The sequence below is a fragment of the Tremella mesenterica genome (genome assembly GCF_000271645.1).
Source record: "Tremella mesenterica DSM 1558 unplaced genomic scaffold TREMEscaffold_13, whole genome shotgun sequence".
Classification (NCBI taxonomy): domain Eukaryota; kingdom Fungi; phylum Basidiomycota; class Tremellomycetes; order Tremellales; family Tremellaceae; genus Tremella; species Tremella mesenterica.
In genome coordinates this window covers 574,288-590,980 of record NW_006711237.1, presented here as the reverse complement: position 1 = coordinate 590,980, position 16,693 = coordinate 574,288, and the positions used below count along the sequence as shown (strand labels likewise).

Below are 16,693 nucleotides of genomic sequence, written 5' to 3'. Positions count from 1 at the left end.
CGTCTTTGTATCCATAGCAGAAGGTGGCATTTGATCCTTCTCCTCTCTTACCTCTGAGATTACTTTCTGGCATAGCACCAAAGCATCCCCATCCGTTCGACTGAGTTGAAGTCGCGAGGCCTCTCTTATGACTAACAAGCCTAGAAATGCATCGTAGACGTTCTCTGCATCATGAATGACAAGTGCCGGACCAAATTTCCACCGTTCCTTCCTCCCCTTCCTCACAACCTCTGACCTTGTCTACAAGTTTCATGTTCACGCCTGCGTCTCGAAGCATGTCCCACAATTCTCTTTCTCCCGGATCACGCTCTTTGTATGCCAATAACAGGACTGGCTGCATATTACCCTCAGGCGTCATCAATAAAGAAGAAATCGTCCGCAGGAGTGAAGGGAAAGAAGCAGTGTTATAAGTCACATCTGCGGCTCTTCTCTTCAGCCAACACCATGTCAATCGTACAAACAGCTCACATAACTAGGCGAGGCCGGTTTTGAGCGATCTCAGGGGGAAGAGGTCGCTCCCAGTCCAACACTTTGGCTGATAAGACGACCGATTCGTAGAGATGCTGATTCAGAGCAATGTTTTCGTCCATCAGATCCATCGCCGATTCTGCATGTCAGCTGCGATCACGAACAACCAAAGAATTAACCCAGATCAGTTGCTGTTATCTTCACAACACCTCGCCGATCAGTTTGGGTCATCGCTAATGATAACGCGATAGACACCAGACCTGTACCGCTTCCTAGTTCCAGCACTTCTCCTCCCTCTGAGCGCAAAACCTCTAGGATATCGCATACTAAGCTCTGAGCATATTTGTTCTTGGTGGAGAGAGATGATCGCAGTAACTGCCATAACCAGGCGCTCAGAGCGAGACCTGAATCCCAAATTTTCTGCAGTCAGCACATTGGGACAAAACCTGTAAGGAGGACACACTAGTACTTACCTTGTCAAGATCAAACGATGTCTGCTCGACTATTCTTAGCGTTGTAGATTTGTCCAAGGCCCACTCTCTGGATATACGTCCTTGTTTTGGCATATCCTCTTCTTTTCCCTTTCCCTTCCCACTTCCAACTTTCCCGTCATTCTTTCCCGTGAGTACAGGTGAAGTGAGGAGCATCCCCTCGCTCCATACTCCAACCACATCAGGATGTTCCAATAGGCTTCCAAGTATCTTGAGTTGATCCAAGGAACCTATAGCTGGATTGGAGAAGATACCCAGACGCCATCGCTCGCCTTTCTTTGCTACTTTTGGCAGGGAAATAGGGATAGGTCGGTATGTGCTTTCGGGAGGAAGAAAAGTGGTCAGTCCTGAGAATGGAAGAGGAGGATCGGATGAAGGCGACACACGTTGCCATGTGAAAACGAGGGGAGTAGGATCATATCGAAGTCTATCCGTCAGTAAAGGGGGAAGAAGAAAGGTTAGAAGAACACACACTCGGTACGGAGGTCGTTGGCGACTTGAGGAGTGATGAGGATGGTGCTTGAAGCTGGTGCAGTCACAGGAGGTGGACGCAGGAAAGATATGTACCAGTACATTTGGCAAGTGAAGAGGGGATAGAAGATGTTGTCGGAGTAAGTCAAGTGTGCGAAACTGACAGAGAGAGTAATTTCGGGAGGTGAAATTTGAACTGTCAAACTTCATAGCTCTCAGAGGCTAATTCACAGTAGTTTCGATCCTATCGTCAGTATCCTTATATGCTTTGGGATCTTGCGAGAGGATATATCAATAGCTAGCGGTACTGGCGGTACTGAGGCCGATGGTTGATAGACCGGCCATGAACATGCATATCATTGAAACCAACAGAAGTTTCACGGATCACGGAGCATTACTACTACTACGACCCTCCCCTCCCTTTTGTCACTCCGCGCGCACCATACCTCATGCCTCGAACAATGTTCCATCTCAGACGTCAGATCGATGAGAAGCGGATTTTTGATGTCCCTTTCCTGCTGACTATACCCGTGACGACGATCCAGATGACATCCGTAGGGAAACACACTCAGTTGGATATGTTGGCGGGGTGGAAAAAGAACGCTCGGCCGCAGGAGATCATGTGGATTTGGGAATATGGAGCGTCTCGCTGATTTCCCCTCTTGCTTCTTTCTTCCATCTCTTCGTCAGCTTAAACACAATGGCCCAATCATGACTTCAGGAAACTCACCTTCGGGATATCTGAGAGTAACAGTAAGGGCAGACATTGTGCATCAACTTGACCTGTCCGCAAGCTGCGCAGTGGGAGAAGTCTGATGTTAGTCCCTTGTCACTCGGAGCACTATACCATTTGACATGACAGACGGAAGAACGGGCTCAGAGCATATGAGACAGGGAGAAAATACAGGAATAGGGGACAGCAAGCGACATAGGAATGATCGGAGAGAAATTCAACCTACTTGTTCTATTTTTCAACCCTTTATTGGCACTGCGCATGCTCTTTCTCGAATGAGACGTCTTCTTTTTCGGTGCCGTGAGGAGAAAAGGCGGAAAGAGTTCGAGCAGACTATCGAGGGCGGGTAACAGTGGGGCATACCATGATGTGAGAGGGACGGAGGAGGTGGAAGGGACACAAGGAAGGGACCAAGCCGGTCGAGCGAAAATGGCCGTAGATATTCTCAAGCTGAGCGCTGATAGTGCTGACGGTCGGATAAGTGGGTGAGTGAGGGCTAAGGTGGCCATGATTCTTATCTGCCAGATGATTTGTTGGATACTAGGTTTTGAAATATGGATCTATCGGGAACACTTTTGCAATGAAAGGCTTATCACTTGCACCACTAGCCGCATAATAAACGCCACGTGTACACGTGTCAACCCCCGCCGCCACCCTCGCCATCGCTGTCGCCATCCTTCTTGTCGTCCCCATTGTTTCCGGATCCCCAGGACGATAAGCTTCTCAAGTCGAACAAGTGCGACAAAGACGCCTTCCCTATCCCTGGCTTTGCCTCGACGTCGAGGATACAGTCAACATGCACATAGCTCTCATCACTCAACTCGCCCTTCATCTCTTCCCATCTTTCCATCCTTCCCGCCAGTCGCCACCTTCACTTTCCCAACCACTCACGTTCCGCCCCATTCATGCTCATTCTCACTCCATCACCAATCTCACCCAACCCACTCTTTTGTTACATGATCCTACCTCTTCACAATCCCTCGTATCCCCTCCATCGCTTTATCCTTTATCAGAAGCAGATCAAGCTGTTTATCTTCTCGACAACCCTTCACCTGATTTAGCCGCGGTTCCCCTCACTGTCCGTACTCGACCCATGACCATCCGACGTCCGCGTGATCGTCCACCGCATATACTCTCATGGGCCTGGGCGGCTCGTAATCGCCGTACTAGAAGTCTAGGAATCAATTCTACCGTCGAGACGGGATGGCTCGCACCCGACTATGCAGATCAAGAAGGTGAATGGGACGATGTAGAAGTTATGGGACCAGATGTCCGGGATAGACAAACCTTGATGACTCTAGCCAAAATGGCGAGTAATGCTTATGTTCTTCCAGACGGAGGGGAATGGTACCCTCTAGGCGAACAGTGGAATGCTTCTACTCCTATAGGTTGGGAACCCGATGCGGATGGATTAAGGGGGCATGTGGTAAGTACCGTCTCGCTCCTAACCCACGCTTCGCACATCCTGCGGAGGTTTGATCACATGTAGATTATAGATATAGTCACTGAATGACAGTTCGCCGATCCTAACAATGAGACAGTCATCATCGCTCTCAAGGGCACTTCAGCAGGTGTATTCGGTATAGGAGGTCCAACGGCTAAAAACGACAAGTTTAATGACAATCTCCTCTTCTCCTGCTGTTGCGCGAGGGTTGATTTTTCGTGGAGCACAGTATGCGATTGTTATTCTGGAGGGTACAGATGCGAGCAACAGTGTCTGGAGGATGCGTTAGTATCGGACAGTGTATATGCCACCGTAGGCACGGTGCGTCTAAACTCTTTGCCCTAATCATTTGTCGCCGGGTCATGAAGGACACGTATCACCAAATGCTGACAAATAGAATCTATACAACAATATCACCTACATGTATCCCAACGCTACTATTTGGCTCGTCGGTCACTCCCTTGGCGGTGCCGTATCAGCCATGATAGGGCTTTCTTTCGGTGTCCCCGTGGTGACTTACGAAGCTCCCGGCGAGCGCTTACCTGCTGAACGTCTTCATTTGCCTCTTCCACCAGGTATGCCATCGGAGAAGACAGGGATCACCCATTTGTATCATACAGCTGATCCAATTCCCATGGGCGCGTGCACGGGCGGATATTCAGGCTGTTACGCAGCTGGCTTTGTGAGTCTACACTTCCAGCTATTTGTCTATGTCCATTTTAGCATTGTATATCCCTCTGAACTTCCATAATGTCTCTCTCCCTACAGAGTGGTTTGTACGTGGATCCCTCTCATGTTTGGGTGGGAGGATATAGCATATCCGCAACTTTTGGGGGAGAGGACCTGACGAATAGGCTCTCGAGAGTAAATGTCACACAGGCCAAACAATTCTATATGACACAGTCACTGTCAAAGGTTGGTCCGTCGACGTCCGCACACATCGAATAGGCGAAGTGATCAACAAGCTTTTGGCAGAACCATGGCCAGGAACGGAGAACGACACAGAACTTGTTTCTTCCTTCTCCATCTCATCACCAGTCAAACAAGTCGTACCACTTTTCAATCTCCTCGAAACAGTCCGTCTTCAAGCCGAGACCATGCTCAGCTCCTTCGCTCACTTTTTCGACTTTTGGGGCTGGCGTCGGCGAGGTCCAAAAAAGGGTAGTGAAGAGGCTGGAGGTGATGATGATGATGATGATGGGGGTTGGGAGAAACATGGTGGTGTGCCCAAACAAGCTCCAGAGACTGAATGTGTGGATTGTTTCAAGTGGGAGTTTGGGCATTTTGAAAAGTGATTCTAATGTCCATCTTCAGACTTCTGGCAGGGTTGGATTTGAGTCAGATTCATAATATATCTGGTGAGCTATATAAGTCAGCTATCAGTTTGCAGCACGGGTGTCGCGATGATGGTGGGAAAGTGTGAGATGATAGAGCTTCGGTAGAGGAAGGTTGTAACGATCCAAAATTGTACATCGCAAAATCTCATGTTGTGACAAAATGCAAATGCAAATATATCAATTCATCTCTCTTCTTTCCATACACATGCAAAGTAATTTTATAACAGATTATGAGCGAAAGATCAAGAAGAAATAGTTCTGAAAACATTGAAACTATCGGAAGCTGTACTAATTACCACTCCAGGTATTTGAGGATGCCAATGTAATTCCTTTACATCCCTCTGACCCTGATGAACGAACAAAAGTTGTGGTGGAATACTCAAATTCTGTCCGTCTTGTGAAGATATAGGTACTTCATCATCATCTTGTTCCACGGATAAATCCCATAAAGTGAGTTGATCGTCTGCACCAGATGCAGCGAAGACGGAAGAGTCATTAGGATCCCATTCGACTGAAGTTATAGGAGCGGTATGCCAAGTGAAGTGAGCGACCGGTGATGGTTGTCTGGTGGTCAGCACGATGATCTGTCTTACAGTATCTCCCGGCACCTGTCTCCTCCTCCTCCTCCTCCTCCTCCTTCTTCTTTGACCGAAAGTGATTACCTTTGGATGGAAAAGTAGGAACCGTCTAGATGTTATAGGGTTGATAAGGACGATATATGATTTTGAAAAGAGATCCAGTGAAGACGAAAAAAGAAAAAAGGACCACTCACTGCTTAAACATTCTCAAATCCCATACTTTTATACCACCTTCATCACCACCACTAACTAACAGATAATCAACTTCTTTATTCCAACTGATAACATTCACATCTTCATCATGTGCCATGACGCTCAAAGCAGGTTTTGATCTTTGTCTAACATCCCACATTTTAACAGTTTTATCAGCTGAACAAGAAGCGAAAACTCCCATTTCGTTTGGACTCCATTGAATATCTTCAACACTATTCTCATGTCCTAAAAAAGATTTTTGTTCCGTTTTAAAACCCGTTTCAGTTAACACCGTTCTATAAATTTTCCCATCACAATCCCCACTTAACAAACCACTTTGACCCCATTCCAAAGCGAAACCTTCTGATCTATCATGATTATTGATGGTATGTATGGGAACTTTTTGACGAGGTTTAGAAGGTCCTGAAAGTGTATCGATATATGGTCGTACGTCGAATATATGAACTTTACCAGTTTCACTGAAAGTTGCAACATGATAAGGATCAGGAATAGTTGAATTGAGTAAAGTAGGAGCAGCTCGGATTCTGTTAACATTACCGATATGAGGTATGGTTAAGAAATCTAATTTGGAATCTTCTTCAATATCATTCTCATCGTTTGATTCATTTTCAGAATCGGAATCGGAAAATTGTTGAGTTTTGCTTAAACCAGAAAGACGCATGATAACTACTTCATCTTTGGCTCGACCTTGTCCAGGGATCGTACCTGCTTGTGTACCAGAAACAATAAATGCGGTGTGTGGGTATGAAGTTCGAGAAGAACCTAAATCGTCATGGAGGATATCGAAAGATAGACAAGGCCAAGCGTAAGAGAGTGAATGTAGGAGGAGGTAAACGGAAAGGTCGGGAGTGAGTTGTTCATCAGCATCGAGCTTGGTTCCTGGTAAATAGGTTTGTTTGCGGGGTTGAGAAGGTTGATCGTCTTCCATTGCGGGGGTAAAGTCTGGTGATCAACTCTCAACTCAACATAAAATCCTCCTCATGTGATTGGGAGTTTTCCCAATCTTCAATAGCTCATGCTGTCCAGCCTCAACATGCCCAGGCGAAAAGTTGAGAGAGGAAAGAGAGGATGGTCCGTGTCATGTGAGCGAGGACAAATGTCATTGCGAAATGGAGAAGCAAGACAAGCCATCATAGTATCAGTCTGAGAGACACATATCTTGGATGACAGATATGGCAAGATGTGAGGAAAGGAGAAGACAAGTACTACCCACCATCATTCTCCCCCTCCTGCATATCCTCTTCCGATTCAATATCATCCTCCCAACGATCCTCAAACTCGCCCATTTCGTCATCTACCTTCTGTCCTTCTCTGGGTATTCCCTGCCCTCTATCCTGAACCTTCCCATTGGACTCTGATCCCGCTGCGTCTGAAGTTCTCTTCGCCATTTTGGTTGTTACTTGAAGCAATTCTAGATCCAGAACTCGAACTTTTGAACTTTTCCATGAATTTCTTGACGACCGTGGGAAACTTTCTCTCATACAAGCAGAAATTGTCCACCCCCCTCATATTCAGCCCTGTCTTCGTACTTCGTCTTCTGCACCTCAAGATGTTTCGAAACACACTCAGGACTCTAGTCTCCTTCAGCAAACAACAATCCATTTATGATATTAGAGAAAGTGTGAAGACATACGCCACCACAACACAATCTTCCAGCTCGGGGTTCGACGCTCTCAGTTCTATACTCAACCGACCATCCCCCTCTACATCTTTTTCGCGTCCACGACCACCAACTGAAGTACCAGTTAGAAGAGGATATGATCCTTCTACTCTACCTCCGAAGATGGATCCGGCTTTGGAATTGATGACTAATTTGTTGATGCGAGATGGCAAGAAGTCTCAAGCTCAACGACGTATGTCAAGGATGTTGGAATCGATGTGGGTCTTTTCTTCCTTGTTTCACATACATCACATCACTGTTGGATAGCCTATCAATCCATATCATGATATACACTATTTTCTACGACTGTGTATGCTTGAGCAGGAGGATAATCTCAAGTCGATTGAACCCCGCCTCAATCCCGGAATCTAGATTGAGATGACTTAGGGGATATACTGTAGAGGGTCTTTCTATCATACCGTAAAGCCGAGACGAGAAAGAAGATCGAGTAAGGGAGATGGCGATCAGATTATAATGGAGGATAAAGTATAATCAGTGAAGAAATTGCGATTGACCACCAGTCAAAGAGCTACAAACCTCCCTCCTGTCCCCCTCATCCATCGCGCCCTCTCCCTCGTATCACCAGCTGTCAGAGTGACATCCGTTGTCATCTCCCGTCGAGCCAAAGATGTGCCCAAAGCATTGGACGAAAGACAACGAATAGGTCAAGCCATACGTTGGATATACAGAGCCGCAGAGAGAGGTCGCAAAGCTGGTGTACCGAGAGAGACGAGGATCGCGAGGGAGATATTGTCAGTTTTGGAAGGAGAAGAGGGTGGTAGTGAAGTTTATAAATGGTTAGAAGAACGACATAGATCCGCTATGGCTGCAAGGTGGGTTTTTTTGTCTCCTCTCTTTTTCTCAGTTGTCGATTCGTTATATGGGGTGCTTTTACGTTTTCCTCTTTCTGCGTGTTTCACTCTCTCTCCAAGACTTACCTGACTGTATCATCAAAATCACAGTCCACAGCTCTAGATCAGAGCATCGAGAGCTAGAAAGGAAAGAGATATACCAGTACGTCACTAATTCGCAGAGCGCAATTATCGACAAACTCTGGCAGGCGATAGAACTCATAGGGAATGCATCACATTACATTACTGCCTACTTCTGCACTTTGGTTCTACACACTTCGATTTTGGACGTTTTACACATTTGAAAACTCATGGCGCCTGCGAACGACTTTCGAAGACTCACTCTACATGGGTGAAATCCTGGCTGATAAACTGGTGATATCGGCTTGTAAAGGGTGGTATCAACTGATAGGCGGTAGGAATTTTGATGGGAAGATATGAACGATTGTGGACTGGATTTACGGAGGGGAAGATCGAGAGATACGGTAGATTAAGCGCCGTTGAGTTTCCTACGCTTTAGATCACGTGGCTCTTCCTCTTCCAAGTCAATCTCATCCTCATCCTCATCGTCCTCCTCATCTTCTTCGTCTTCGCTGTACTCTGCTTCACGGCAGTTATCAGCTCTACCGGTAAAGTATTCGATAGGTTCTGTGAGTACGTCTTGCGATAAAATTGGGCCGACCTGGAGGTCAGCTAAAATCAAATTTTCAAGGCCTCCGCCATATTCGGAGGCGCTTTATGTAGGCAGGCTGCCCTGTGATATATGCGAAAGTTGGGCAAAGAATGTGGGACGAGAATAGACTCACGGCATATGGATCGTTTTCCGCGGTGAAGTAGTAAAAGAAGGACCCCTTGTCACCATCGTAATCGATCTCTCCTTCTGACATCTGTCTAGGAAATTTGGCACATAGATCCACTTCACTTGATTTCCAGTCAATCTTCATGCTCTGTCAAATTAGTCTATCGCCATATCTTGCGGTCGTGCTGGCCTTTACAATGCCGTATCTTCAACGACCAACGAAAAGCTGAAAGACATGAAGTCTCCCAACAGGATAAGAGAGCTTTGGTGGCAGAACGGACTTACGGTCGAATTGAGATCACTTTGATCAAAATCGCGCATCTCTTTGGTGATCTCTCCTTCCACTTTAGACGTCTCTCCCTCAATTTTCGCCTCCTCTTCGGAATCTTCAACATTCTTAGGAAGTTCATAAGCCTTGATGAGCTTGTCGTTGGTGAAGAAGGGATTCTCTTTGAAATGCTTGCGAATAAGCAATATAGCTTGATAAATCTTCATCTTCCGGTATGTTCCTTTCCACTCATCTTCACCTATCTTTCTGAGAATCACAATTCATGGGAGGAAAAGGGAACACAATGCCAGGTCATTTGAGTTGAGGAAAGCTTACGAGGATGATTTTGAATGCCCTTGGGTCTTTCGGGTCGATGACCAATTCTACGTCCGTGCAATAGTTCATAGCTTCTTGGTCTTCTTTAAGCGCAAAAAGGGGTTCGAGAGCGACATGGTTTGACTGTCATCAGATTTCCGCCATTATGACCTCAGACATTTGATTTCCCGAAAGTCGACGGTATCGATGGAGCAACTGCATGTGGTTGAGAAGGATGAGGAGGGTGAAGGATCAAAGGGCACGTACCAAGGTGTAAAGCCAGAAACCAGCGATATCCTTGACTTTAGGTCGCACTACTTCCAAATGCTCCAGAGTTGTCTTAGCCATATACTGGAGCATACGATACCGTTTGTTGGCAGTTTCTTTTCATCAGTCCCAGACAACGTGAAGGGAAGGAGGGAGACGAACCGTTCTCAAGCTCTTGGAGTAAAGCCTCTGGAACATCTGAACGTCAGTAAGTAAAGTTTCAAGGGTAGCGTTTACAGTACCTGGGATGTCACGTTCGTACCCTTTAACACTCATTTTGATATCGTTGGACGGTTGAGGAGAGGTGTTTCTACTTTAGAATTTGGACTCGGTCGGGGACAACGTGTCGGATAAATACGAAAGAAAACAAGAAAACAAAACGATCCATTCCTCTATCTCCATCTTCACATTCATGGTCATCGTTCGTTCCATCTTGCATATGTTGGTCATCTCCAATCATTCACACCGTCGACTTTATGCTTATTCGACCTTCGCGTTCTCACAAGGCGTTATTCTCACGACTTACGCCAACTGACATTCTCAGAAGAACACGTTCGTCCGATGAAGTCGGCCAACAGCCTAACACACCGTCTTCCTTCCCACGCTACTCTGCCTTCGACCCAACGACTTACATACAAACTGATGCTAGAAACTTGATCAAAACCCTTCCCCGGTCACCGTCTCCAATGGTCTTCATGACTCAGACTCGTACGGCCTACAGAGAGCAAGAACAAACTCCCTCGACGAGGGTTCAATCCCCACGTCTCCTTTGACTTCTCCCCCATAATCGAAGCTCCCCGCACAGCTCGAATACGACGAATGTAAACATCTCGACCGCGTCATCCTGTCATGATCCGTCTTTCGATGCTGTGCTACACCGCTTTCAAAACGCAACATAGGAAGATCGTTCGATTATTCGATCATGGCCGGTCTGTCGTACGATTCGGGCCCGTCCTTTCACTCTATCGCTCTCGCTTCGTCTTTGACCGTACGCGATGATAGGTGCAGGACCAGAGAAGCGCATTTGAAAGTCAGATCTTCACGTCCTCCCTTCATTATCGAGGCGATGCTCCCGCCGAGACGACAGATTTTAGCTTAAAAGGCAGTAAACCTTGCTCAGCACCATAAACACCCACCCCAACTGACTAGACATAACAGACAGAACAGAAAACATACCTACTCCACTAGCCAATAATCCCGTACGCACACGAGACCGACTCTCTTTACTTCATCTAACCAAACGATCACGCTGGTCACCATGATTAAAACCGCGGAAGACCTAACAGATGGTTTGCGAACGGCTCTCTCAAATATCAAGACCAGAGCCAAGGAAGTGCTACACGAGACGTTTGAAGAAGATGGAACAGAACGTCAACACGGTCTTCACGACACTGATTGGGTTGTTGATGCGTTCGCCCGGGAATCTGCCTGGCCCAACCCAGATAGAATCCTCTGGCAGAAAACTAGTGAACTTCTCGACAAGCCTCGAGGCAAGCTTTCGGACATGAAATTGTGGGCGAGTGATCAAAGAGCTCCGGTTATGGCAGAGGCATTTGAGCGGTTCAGCACGTATACTCTTGATCAAGCCAAAAAAGATGTCGAAAACAATCAATCTACAGGCGGCTTTGACAAAGTTCGACGTGTTAATTCAGATGACATTGAAGTCAAAAATTTCCAAGGCTACCTGGCCACAACAAAGGGCAAGTACAACAATTGGGAGCGATACATCATGAAGTATTACTTGGCCGATGACGGTTCATGTAAGCTCACTGCCCACGCAGGAGAAACAGGGTGGGGGGGGATGATATGTGTGCTGACCAAGGACAATTCGAAGGCAAGCATTTCTTTCAGGGGTGCTCAAGAACTTGAGGTGGAATACACTAGGGAGAGAGGCACTGGGTTTCCGACATTGCTTGTGCATGAGGACCGACCAGGGGACTACTATCAGATCGGGACTGGGACTCGAACACATATTGAGAGTTCTCAAAAGGCAAAAGGTGTGAGGCTCACTAGCATACACTTCAAGAAAACAAAGATACTGGTGACTGATGACATGAACGCCCACACCCGGCGGATCCGAGAGGATGATACAGTGGATTACGCAGTACCTGATGGGGGGCAAACACGTGGTCCAGCAACTGAGACTGGAGAGATAACAGACCAGTTTACACTGACTGAAGCTGATGCATTGAAAGCAGTTGGTGAGGAACCCACAGAGGACACAAACCCTTTTTTCTCCTGGGATGATTGAGCGGTTGGGACCCTGAGTTCTTACAGTCAATCAGACCAGGGGCTCATGGTGAAGACTGAGTGAGACTTGTAGCAAGATGAGGTGCTAGAAGTTAAGGAATCCATATGCATGAGAGTGAGACAGAGAGTGTGTCTGTTAGATCCAGGAATGTGCTTACAGTATGACAAAAACAGCTCCCACTTGTTGTGAATGAACATCAGAACTTAGAACAAGTATGGGATCAAAGTGTCACGAACTACATCGTAACATCCCTGACAACCACCATCACCGACCCTCCTTTCACCATCACCAACCTCCACTCGAACCCCTGAGACCAACTACGACGAAGTTACGAGAACCAAAGGGGGGATTTGTCACGATAACCCCGCCTAGCGGAGAACTACGGCGAAGTTAGTGGAAGGCAGCCGAGGGAGGGCAGGACAAGGGAAGTTAGGCGAAGTTAGTCGAAGTGAACAGTAGGATATCGGGGATATGGCGAGGAACGGTGAGGTACGGCGAAGTTGAACGAAGGGGACTGAGCGTGAGGCAGTGCAGGAGTTGAGAGACGTTCTATGAGAGGAGAGGAGTAGTATAGATAGTTTACAGATCGCTGAACTTCTTCAGCGATCCTTGATTGTTGTCAGTAGCGAGAGATATATTCAGTAGCTACAACCTTCGAGTTAAGGAGAGCTACCACCGAGCAGTTCAACGTACTACGGCGAAGTTAGCCGCAGTTCATCGACGATCATCTTATCAGTTTACCACTCGACGAATCACTACGGCGAAGTTAGCCGTAGTTCCTCGACGAGTACCCTGTCTTAGTGAGACAACGACGCCCCACTACGACGTAGTTAGCCGAGGTTTGTCGACCGTCGGTCAGTAGAGAAGAAGAAACGACGTTTGTGACACAAAGGCATAGTGACTCAAAATTGATTAGGATCAAAAGGTCAGTGCAGACTGTAGGTGCCAACTGTGGTTGCAAATGGTAGTTACAGATGGTAATTACAGACAGTTTTTACAGACAATAGTTACATATGGTAGCTACATGTCACGAGGACCAACTAACCAGCATTGGCTTGATATAACAGTGCCCAATGTGACAGTGTTCAGGACATCTAAACCACTGTGACAAAAAGGCCTGTTAATTGGTGGTTAACACTACCGCTGATTGCTGGTTGAATACCCTTCCCCAACTTTTGCTTGACTTGTCACACCCTTTGTGATACTACAGGTGGTCAAAGGTGACAAACCGTATTTGCAGACGGTAACTAGCTTTGGTCTATATGAAGTTGTACTTTTCAGTAGTTTTGTCAGTTATACAGTCGGGTGTAAAAAGTCATGTCCGCGTGTCTCATAGTAATTTGGCTGGGAAATCATGACGTCCCACTTTGTTGTGTGATATCTCCTTCAGCTGACAATATGCACGGCTTACGTCATAATGAATTTTGTACATCTATCCAAGATAAACAATCCGAGGCATTCTTTGCTGGTACATATGCTGGACAACAATGCATGGCGATGACCGGAAGAGGAGGCACTTTGGCCAAAGACTGCCCAAAAAGTCGCTTTTTGACCAAAATGCATCATCTTTCAAGTAGGTTTACGACAGATCTTCATACTGAAGATGCAAAACTAATTATCTATCTGAATAGAGGAGAATTGTATCAACAACATAGTGGACTTTCATTGTCATGCATCAAGTTGTGTCAAAGATAGAGACTCCACAATTTTAAGAAGAGAGTTTCCCAGCCAAATTACTATGAAACGCGCGGACATGACTTTTTACACCCAACTGTATGAATCTTATTTGTCAAACACAGTCAGTCCAAGCTCAATACCGCTAGTCCTTGCTATCACAGTCCCTCTTGACATCATCACTCCGTCATCTGTCATCTCTGCTGCTCTCTCAATGTGTTATGACCCTGTCGCGCCGCGTGACATCATCCTTTCCCATCAAACGAAGTTCCTTTGGACATCAACTTACCATCAACAATCCAGTTCTTATGAACTTCACCACCCACGAGGGTATTAGTAGGCTAACTTCATCGAGGACGAAGTTAGTCATGTAGGAGGTTAGTGAGGTACGAAGTTAGTGAGATACGAAGTTCGTGGGATACAAAGTTAGGGAGATACGAGGTTAGGGATGAACTTTGTCGGGGGCGAAGTTCACAAGGTACAAAGCTCGGGGACTCGAGTTGAACAAAGTTCTGCATTGGCGAAGTTAGGGAAGAACGAAGTACTTAAGGACCAAAGTTCCCAGGGATCTTTGACGATCTCTGGTTGTTGTCACGAACTACGTCGTGACACTCCATTATTCCACCAACAACGACCCTCCTTTGACCATCAAAACCCCCATCACGCTTTAACTTCTTTACTCTACACGTAACTCAGGACATCTGAGACCAAGTACGGCGAAGTTAGACGGAGTTAGGCTAGGTAGGGACAATGGGAGCAGAAGTACGGCAAAGTTAGACGGAGTTAGGCTAGGTAGGGACAATGGGAGCAGAATTACGGCGACGTTAGGCGGAGTTAGTCGGAGGAGGAAGAGGATAGCCGGGGGCTCGGGGAAGTTGGAGGAAGTGCGTCGAAGTGCGTCAAAGCGCAAGAGGGTTGGATGAACGTCTAGGAGGAATAAACAATATTAGCTGAGGAGATCGCTGAAGTTCTTCAGCGATCCTTGATTGTTGTCAGTAGTGAAAGATAGATAGAGATAGCTATTTACAAATCGAGATACATTGCGATCAGTAGAACAAAACCCCAGTTAGAGCAACCACGGCGAAGTACGCCGTAGTTACACCCCTTTCGACGTCTGCACCCTCCCGGTTGGGTGAGACATCGATCAAGAAGGATCAAGTTAGCCGAGGTTCGTCGACCGTCGGTCTATTAGGAAGTATTTGCTTGACGGGCGTGACAGTATCAAGGATCGCTCTTACCGACGACCCGTGCGAACCTCGGAGAAGTACAAAGATTCTATGGAACCAGATAGGAGAGTTACGCGAGGTATGAGTAGGGACGGGGATAGGATGGAGGAGAACGAGAGGAGGGCACTGGAGGAGCTTAGCAGAGCAATGGGGCAGCAGCTTGGAGCGGAGGATAGTGTGGGGGGATCAATTCAAGGAGATGAGTTCGTTCCACCATTTCCTCCTAATCCTCCTACCCCTTCGGGTAATGCTCTCCCACCCATAGGATCCCCAGTTGAATCGGATCAAACCCCGCGACCAGAAAACACTGGAAGTACGGCGAACTTGGGAGAAGGAGGTACACAAGGGGTGATATTGGCCTTGATGCAGATGGTGGCGAATATGAACAAAGACATGATGGAAGAGAGAAGGCGTAGGGAAGAGTGGGAGCAGAGAAGAGAAAGGGAGACGGTAGGCGGTATTGCAGAAGGGATATCAGAAGGGGTGAGGTACGCCATGGGACGGCAAACTTCGGCGACCCCGAGAGTGGTTGGGGAACAACGGAAGGGAATAAAACTGCCTAACCCGGACTTCTGGAGAGGGGAGAGGAACAAGTTGACCGCATTTCTGTCGGAGTGTGAGATCCATTACGAACTGAACTCTCATCTTTTCCCCAACGACACCAAGAAAGTCTTCTTCATGATCTCTCATTTACGCGAAACACCTCTTCTTGCCGTCCAACCCGATCTTGCTAAACGACCTCTTCCTGACTACCTTATGGAGTATGATCAATTCGTTAAATATCTCAAGACAAACTTTGGTGATCCGGATGAAGAAGGAACCGCAGCTCGACTGCTTAACGATCTAAAGCAGACTGGGTCAGCTTCGGAGTACTTCTCCGCCTTTCAACGACATGTGGCGATACTCAAGTGGTCTGATGACGGAAACCTGGTTGACCGAGCCAAGAAAGGGCTGAAACCACACCTCCTAGATGAAATTGCTAGACACGGTAAATCTTTTGGGACCGTCAAGGAGTTATTGGAGTTCGTTATTCCCATGGACAACAGGTTATGGAGAAGGAAGGTGGAGAAGGACGCGGAGAAGAAGAGGGAGACGGGGGTGAAGGAAGTGTTAGTGGTGGATAGTCAGAGAGTGGAGAGGAGAGAGGAGAAAAGAGGGGAGGGGAGGCAAACTTCGGCGCAGTCTGCAGTGCAAGCGAATATTACGTCGACGCAGGCCAAGACCATTCCGTCGAATGCCGACGAACTTCGCCGACAATGGCCTAGGCCACCTCCCGAACTGTGGGAGGCAAGGAAGAAGGAAGGGAAGTGTACTGAGTGCGGGGAGAGGGGACATTGGTTGAGGGATTGCCCGGTGAGGGCAGCGAAGGTAAAGGTCGGATGGTTGCCTCCGTGGGGGGAAAAGTTCGGCGAACGTGGCGGGGGATCGGGGGGTAACGCAGTACCTCTGGGTCAGAGGAGGAACTTGAACGCAGTTGGGGGAGATGGGGAGATAGAAGAGGACCAGGGAAAAGAGGAGGACCTGTCGCAGTAGGCGAGGCTCGGCGGGTCCGCCATATTCTCTCGGCCACTATTCCCAAACCTATAAAAGAGACACAGCTGATGGAGTCAGAGGATTGTGCATACAAAAATACACCACTCAGTACCC

General features: G+C 47.3%; 7 protein-coding genes across 7 annotated transcripts; 3 read left to right on the top strand and 4 right to left on the bottom strand.

Annotated features, from left to right (window-relative positions):
• Window positions 1–169: 169 nt before the first annotated feature.
• TREMEDRAFT_70051 (uncharacterized protein) lies at window positions 170–1,534 on the bottom strand (the record flags this gene model as incomplete). The annotated part of the gene is made up of 5 exons (XM_007007401.1): window positions 170–425; window positions 469–607; window positions 648–888; window positions 942–1,386; window positions 1,434–1,534. The coding sequence occupies 5 exons, from the start codon at window positions 1,532–1,534 to the stop codon at window positions 170–172; spliced, it is 1,182 nt and encodes a 393-aa protein (XP_007007463.1).
• A 514-nt stretch (window positions 1,535–2,048) lies between these two features.
• Window positions 2,049–2,672, bottom strand: TREMEDRAFT_65199 (uncharacterized protein; the record flags this gene model as incomplete). The annotated part of the gene is made up of 3 exons (XM_007007345.1): window positions 2,049–2,109; window positions 2,161–2,242; window positions 2,390–2,672. The coding sequence occupies 3 exons, from the start codon at window positions 2,670–2,672 to the stop codon at window positions 2,049–2,051; spliced, it is 426 nt and encodes a 141-aa protein (XP_007007407.1).
• Window positions 2,673–2,905: 233 nt separating this feature from the next.
• On the top strand, window positions 2,906–4,902 carry TREMEDRAFT_45618 (uncharacterized protein; the record flags this gene model as incomplete). The annotated part of the gene is made up of 5 exons (XM_007007237.1): window positions 2,906–3,589; window positions 3,680–3,928; window positions 4,005–4,289; window positions 4,462–4,617; window positions 4,819–4,902. Exons 1-5 carry the CDS (start codon window positions 2,960–2,962, stop codon window positions 4,900–4,902), a joined length of 1,404 nt encoding a protein of 467 aa, XP_007007299.1. The 5' UTR covers window positions 2,906–2,959.
• Window positions 4,903–5,186: 284 nt separating this feature from the next.
• TREMEDRAFT_65197 (uncharacterized protein) lies at window positions 5,187–7,123 on the bottom strand (the record flags this gene model as incomplete). The annotated part of the gene is made up of 3 exons (XM_007007344.1): window positions 5,187–5,508; window positions 5,717–6,677; window positions 6,949–7,123. The coding sequence occupies 3 exons, from the start codon at window positions 7,121–7,123 to the stop codon at window positions 5,187–5,189; spliced, it is 1,458 nt and encodes a 485-aa protein (XP_007007406.1).
• A 395-nt stretch (window positions 7,124–7,518) lies between these two features.
• On the top strand, window positions 7,519–8,462 carry TREMEDRAFT_65196 (uncharacterized protein; the record flags this gene model as incomplete). Its single annotated transcript, XM_007007343.1, has 4 exons — window positions 7,519–7,613; window positions 7,917–8,147; window positions 8,211–8,228; window positions 8,429–8,462. The coding sequence occupies 4 exons, from the start codon at window positions 7,519–7,521 to the stop codon at window positions 8,460–8,462; spliced, it is 378 nt and encodes a 125-aa protein (XP_007007405.1).
• Window positions 8,463–8,736: 274 nt separating this feature from the next.
• On the bottom strand, window positions 8,737–10,171 carry TREMEDRAFT_65195 (uncharacterized protein; the record flags this gene model as incomplete). The annotated part of the gene is made up of 7 exons (XM_007007342.1): window positions 8,737–8,928; window positions 9,053–9,193; window positions 9,331–9,504; window positions 9,650–9,772; window positions 9,896–10,011; window positions 10,058–10,093; window positions 10,138–10,171. The coding sequence occupies 7 exons, from the start codon at window positions 10,169–10,171 to the stop codon at window positions 8,737–8,739; spliced, it is 816 nt and encodes a 271-aa protein (XP_007007404.1).
• Window positions 10,172–11,153: 982 nt separating this feature from the next.
• On the top strand, window positions 11,154–12,146 carry TREMEDRAFT_65194 (uncharacterized protein; the record flags this gene model as incomplete). Its single annotated transcript, XM_007007341.1, has 1 exon — window positions 11,154–12,146. The coding sequence occupies one exon, from the start codon at window positions 11,154–11,156 to the stop codon at window positions 12,144–12,146; it is 993 nt and encodes a 330-aa protein (XP_007007403.1).
• Window positions 12,147–16,693: the final 4,547 nt, after the last annotated feature.